The sequence below is a fragment of the Narcine bancroftii genome, chromosome 4 (assembly GCF_036971445.1).
Source record: "Narcine bancroftii isolate sNarBan1 chromosome 4, sNarBan1.hap1, whole genome shotgun sequence".
Taxonomy (NCBI): domain Eukaryota; kingdom Metazoa; phylum Chordata; class Chondrichthyes; order Torpediniformes; family Narcinidae; genus Narcine; species Narcine bancroftii.
In genome coordinates, this window is record NC_091472.1 from 222,756,669 (window position 1) to 222,762,962 (window position 6,294).

Below are 6,294 nucleotides of genomic sequence, written 5' to 3' on the forward strand. Positions count from 1 at the left end.
CTGTTTGTTGATATCCAGTAGATTTTACTTTTACTACATGGACAATTTGTTATCTCTCAATATTTGCTTTCAAGGTTGTCACAGAGACAGGCTTGCACTTTGATTAAGCAGAAATTCGACTTGAAATCCTATGCTGTGGAAGTCAGTTCTGAAGAAACCATTCCAGAAAAGAGTCTCGATATCACACATACCTACTCAGCAGAGGAACTTCTGCCAGAGCGATTGCGTTTGGGACTGGAATCAGAAAGAGAGGAAAATCGAAGGTGTGTAACTGAAGATGAGAAATGGCCTTGTTAGCAAGGGTGCATGCTGACCGTGAAATAAAGATTAGAATAGAAGTGAAGCTACTGTTGTTACAGAAAACATTGGTGGAAGAACATTATGATCATCTTCCAGGTAGCATACAAAATACAGTAAAATTCCCGTTCAATCAACCGAAAACTCAAGCGACTAACAAAAAAAAAGGGAAATATGTAAATTGGATGAATAAGACTGAGCAGTATTCTTTTCACTGTCACCACTTGCATGGAGGTGAGCTGGGATGCACCAAGGGCCTGACTGGGACACTTGCGTGGAGGTGAGTCGAGTTGTCAGGAACGTGCTCATGTAAAAGTAAATGTTCTTTGAAGCAACACACTGCTCCTTGGTGAAGATGGGAGCAAACATTCAGCCAGCGGAGTGCCCCAGTTGTGCCCTGGCCACAGCAGCTGTTTGAATAAAATTTTAATAAAGTTGTGTTGGAATGAAATGGCAGTGCCCAGGATAAAGAGCTGGCTAGTGTCGCCGGCCGCTGGGGAAATTCTCCCTGTCCCAGCCTAGTAAACATCTTTATTTTTATTAGTATTAACTATATTCCTAAGGCTTTACCTGTAAACTTGGGAGAGGGTGTTAATAATGATGGTGGCAGAGTTATTGTAACTGTAAGCGCAGCACAGTTACAGCACCAGCGACCGGGGTTCGAATATAATTTTAAGTTACGGGAATTACTTGATTGAAGTGAACTTTAAATAATAAGAATATAATAGTGATTTTTTTTTAAATTACTTTTCATTTTGCAGTCTTTTAAATGGTGTATTCTTAATGCAGGTATATTAGTTAGGCATTGGAAGAATGAGTCTCAGTCAACCGGAAAATTCTCATTTCTGGCATCCATGATCCTCATAAGTGCTGGATAATGGAAATTTTACTGTACTTTTAAGTTTAAAACAAAAATAGATTTTATAATTGCAATGGCAGCAGAACTGTTGCTGTTGGCTGTCATTGCACATGGAAAATTCGGAAAATGGGAACCACTGATCCCATGGTGCTGCATTGGACGGGCAGGCTGCTTCTCCAATGTAATCACATATCAGAAATCTTAATTCACATTCACAAACTATGCTGTCAAAAATAACTTTATGTTTTACTTTCAATGATGTATAAGTTAATTAATATTGACATGCAACTGCTTGAATGCTAAATTCAACCTGGATTGTCATTCTTTCAAGTATTTAAATGGATTTTTAAATTTTTATAATTGTTGACATTTCAGCTTCCATCTTAACTTGCTGCATCTTCCATGATTTGTTCTGCATTCTCTAAAATCCTTAAACTCTTGAATAAAATTGTACTTCTTGTGCCATGGTCTACTCCCTGGAAATTCTTTAGTAGTTGATGAGCTATTCAGCTAGCTCTGTTGGGGTGTCCTGGGGCTAATAGCTGATTGGGAATGGGACAGTCCACACTACAAGTTTACTTTCACTAATGTGATAGAGTCTGATTGTAAATTCCGGGCTCAGGGATTTGAACCACATTTCCTCCCGCGGAGGTCGCTGCATCTTGTGTCCATCCACATTGCCGGGACCATTCCATTGCAGGCACACTGGAATTGGTTTATTTCGTGAATGGTAATGACCAACGCGGCGATCACAAAGCCCCAGGCAGCTTGGATGCTGTTGCCTCAATTGCTGGGAAAGCAATTCATTGCTCCAACTCTCATTTTGCCCGCGATTAATGCAGATTACACTTCAAATTGTAATACATTTAGAAAAAAAACTGTTTTGTGTTGCTTTCATTCCTAGGTGTGAAGAGCAACTTAATCGCTGGCTGGATGAAGGTCCTTTGGAACCAATTGCTCTGCCCTTGTACCTCCCACAGTCCTTGGCTTCTGTTGCTGAACTGGTCCCCAAGTTCCAAGCCTCGGCACCAACCTCACCACAGGTTTACCAACCTTCCTACAATTACTGCCTTCTATGATTTATCACACAACTCGATTTCTATTTGTGCTTCTGATGTTTTGGAAATCTGAATTTAACTAGTCATTTTTTTGTAATCTTAGGAGGTTGATGATAATGAACAACATGAGGACTCTGATATGAATGATTCTGCATGGGTGCATGATTCATCAATGACTCTCTCAGACAAACTGAAAGAGTTTACGAGGCTAATTCAGGCCAGCCAAGAGGAGGAAATGACCTGTGAACGTCACCTATCAATTTTACTGGACTTGACAGACACATGAAGGAAATAACAGAAAATGAAGCGATGCTTCTGCTTAATCTATAATGGTACGGTTTTACAGAGCTCATTTCTACTGCCATTTGATACGTGCATTCCTTATTTGTTGTAGCCATTGGATTCTGATTGATATATAATGAAATACTCCAGATAGGAGCTTTTTATAGAATAGAACCTAATGTTTATTGAAGTCAGTCATTGTAGTTTCTGAATTTTGCTGATCACTGCTCTTACATTTGTTATGAATTGCAGAAGACTTGCTTTGTATTTACCTGAACAAAGCCATGCTCACAGTTGTCTTCCGTTGATGAGCAGCTATCAAACAAATGTTCCATTTCTGGGGAAGGATGTGAGCAGAGATTTACAAGATGATTGAAGAAAGTCCAGTAATAAAAGTTGAATTTATCTTTTGAAATAGTACCTCTTCAGAAATAAACATTTAGGCTTTTTTGCCTACTAGGCTGTAAGTGTTCTATGTAATTTTTGTTCTAAAAGATCGGTACAGCGATTAGGTTCTTTGGTGATCCCTTGGAGTTATGAAACCGTGCACCTAATGAGTCAATTAGGTACGATTAAAGCAGTGGTTTTCAAACTTTTTCTTTTCACTCATGTACCACCTTAAGTAATCCCTTACTAATCACAAAGTAAATATACAGCACAGGTAGAAAAATAAATAAATATTGTTAAATAGTCAAGTCTCAGAGGGATTTTATGTCAGTGCATCAGTCATTCAGCATCTCATTGCCTGCGGGAACAAGCTGTTCCTCAGACTGATGGTACTGGCTCTGTGCTCCTGCATCTCTTTCCCAATGGGAGTAGTTGGAAGATGCTGTATGCTGTATGCAGGGTGGTAGGGGTCCTTAATGACCTCTTCATTGATCCCACTGAATGTTGATGGAGGCAAGGGTGGGGGGAAGGGGGGAGAGAAGACCCCAGTGATCCTCTCTGCCACTCTTTTGGTCCTGTGTATTGATCTCTGATCCTATGCCCTGCAGCAACTGTACCACACTGATGCAACCAGCCAGGATGCTTTCGACAGAGCTCCTGTTGAAAGTTGACAGGATGGTGGCTGGTAGCCTTGCCTGCATCAAGTCTCCTTAGGAAGTGCTGTTGCACCTTTCTAACAAGCAAAGAGATGTGTGTGCAGGATCAATCACTACTTAAGTGGACTCCAAGGAATTTGGTTCTCCTCTCTCCACAATAGAATTGTTAATGGATACAAGTGTGAGGTGCTACACTTTTGAATGACAAATCAGGGTAGATCTTGCACCATTTTGAAGTGCAGTAAGACAGGAATCTGGGAATAGGTGCACATAATTCCTTGAACATGGTATCACAAGTAAATAAGGTTGTAAAGAGCTTTAGACACATTGACCTTCATAAATCAAAGTACTGGGACTGAAGTACAAGACAACAGTAATGCCAAATTTGGGGTATTGTGTTCAGTTTTGGACCCCTACCTACAGGAAATATATCAATAAGATTGAAAGAGTGCAGAGAACATTTACAAGGATGTGGCTGGAGCTTGAGGAATTGTTATAGGAAACGGTTGAATTGATTAAGACTTTATTCCTTGGAGTGTTGGATAATGAGGGGAGATTTGATAGAGACATACAACATTGAGGGGTATAGATAGAGTAAATGCAAGCATGCTTTTTCCACGGACATTGGGTGAGACAAGATTGAGGGGAAATGGGTTAAAGGTGAAATGTTTGAGGGGTGATCTCATTGAAACCTATCAAGGAGAAGCAAATCTGAACTGGGATGAACCCATATAAGGCAGCAAGACCAGGCAACATTCCTGGAAGGGTATTGAAGGACATCCCCACAAGACATTGTAGCAGTCCATAGTCCCTGGAAGTTTCAAGGCAGCTATCATCATCCTGGTACCAAAGAGGGTAATAGCAACAGGCCTTGATGAGTACCCCCTATGGCACCAGATGCTTTGAGCATCTGGTGAAGGAAAGCATCAAAGCCCACCTCCTAAAGACACTGGAACCATTTCAATTTGCCTACAAATTGAACTGTTCCACTGACAATGCTATAGCCTTGACCCTCCACTCTACCCTGACCCACCTGGAGAATGATGCCTCATACATCAGGCTTCTGTTTATTGAATTTTAGCTCAGTGTTTAATACAATCATACCCTGGAGGCTGGTAGAGAAGCTGTTCTAGTTGGGACTCAACAACCCTCTCTGTAATTTAATCTTAAGAACTGCTGATAAAGTTTGGAAAACATTTTTCCAAAATCTTTCTAAATTAGGGCACTCCCAAACCACATGAATCAATTAAGTTTCAAAAATTTACAGTTGTCACATAATGGATTAATATCAGAATAGAAATGAGATAGTTTGACTTTAGACATGTGTATTCTATGCACCACCTTAAATTGTAACCATGTTGTGCACAAAATGAGTTAATTTTCAAATAAAGAATGGTGTCCCAATCTTCATCTGAAAATAATGTATTCAAGTCTCGTTTCCAATCATTCCTAATCCCAGTTATTGATTCTTATGCTCTTTAAGATATTATAAATAATTGATATTGATTCTCCATGAGAAAATTTCAGGTTGAAAAGTGAATCAAGATTATTTGCTTCAGGAATGCAAGGAAAATCTGAAAGCTTAGACTGAATGAAGTTTTTGATTTGTAAATATTGTCCTGGGTAAATTTGTACCTCTCACTTTGTTCGTTTTAGATTGGTCACAGTGTTTGAGCTACCGAAAGAAAACAGACACACACGCCAAGAGCATTTCAGTTTATACAAATCTTTATTACTAAATCTTAAGCTGATTTCAAACTACAATATGTCTTTTCTTTGGCTTGGCTTCGCGGATGAAGATTTATAGAGGGGGTAAATGACCACGTCAGCTGCAGGCTCGTTTGTGGCTGACAAGTCCGATCCGGGACAGGCAGACACGGTTGCAGCGGTTGCAGGGGAAAATTGGTTGGTTGAGGTTGGGTGTTGGGTTTTTCCTCCTTTGTCTTTTGTCAGTGAGGTGGGCTCTGCGGTCTTCTTCAAAGGAGGTTGCTGCCCGCCGAACTGTGAGGCGCCAAGATGCACGGTTTGAAGCGATATCAGCCCACTGGCGGTGGTCAATGTGGCAGGCACCAAGAGATTTCTTTAGGCAGTCCTTGTACCTCTTCTTTGGTGCACCTCTGTCACGGTGGCCAGTGGAGAGCTCGCCATATAACACGATCTTGAGAAGGCGATGGTCCACCATTCTGGAGACGTGACCCACCCAACGCAGCTGGATCTTCAGCAGCGTGGACTCGATGCTGTCGGCCTCTGCCATCTCGAGTACTTCGATGTTAGGGATGAAGGCACTCTAATGAATGTTGAGGATGGAGCGGAGACAACGCTGGTGGAAGCGTTCTAGGAGCCGTAGGTGATGCCGGTAGAGGACCCATGATTCGGAGCCGAACAGGAGTGTGGGTATGACAACGGCTCTGAATACGCTTATCTTTGTGAGGTTTTTCAGTTGGTTGTTTTTCCAGACTCTTTTGTGTAGTCTTCCAAAGGCGCTATTTGCCTTGGCGAGTCTGTTGTCTATCTCGTTGTCGATCCTTGCATCTGATGAAATGGTGCAGCCGAGATAGGTAAACTGGTTGACCGTTTTGAGTTTTGTGTGCCCGATGGAGATGTGGGGGGGCTTGTAGTCATGGTGGGTAGCTGGCTGATGGAGGACCTCAGTTTTCTTCAGGCTGACTTCCAGGCCAAACATTTTGGCAGTTTCCGCAAAACAGGATGTCAAGTGCTGAAGATCTGGCTCTGAATGGGCAACTAAAGCAGCATC

General features: G+C 41.5%; 1 protein-coding gene across 2 annotated transcripts in view; it reads left to right on the plus strand.

Annotated features, from left to right (window-relative positions):
* Window positions 1-4,964, plus strand: part of mcm3ap (minichromosome maintenance complex component 3 associated protein) — a 108,030-nt gene extending 103,066 nt beyond the window's left edge. The window contains exons 26-29 of one of the 2 annotated variants that reach the window (XM_069934041.1): window positions 75-263; window positions 2,061-2,199; window positions 2,318-2,546; window positions 2,749-4,964. In XM_069934041.1, coding sequence (XP_069790142.1) covers window positions 75-263; window positions 2,061-2,199; window positions 2,318-2,500 — 511 coding nt within the window. In that variant the 3' untranslated portion in view covers window positions 2,501-2,546; window positions 2,749-4,964. Of the gene's footprint in view, window positions 1-74; window positions 264-2,060; window positions 2,200-2,317 lie in introns of both variants that reach the window. The other variant, XM_069934039.1, reaches the window with a different exon arrangement.
* Window positions 4,965-6,294: the final 1,330 nt, after the last annotated feature.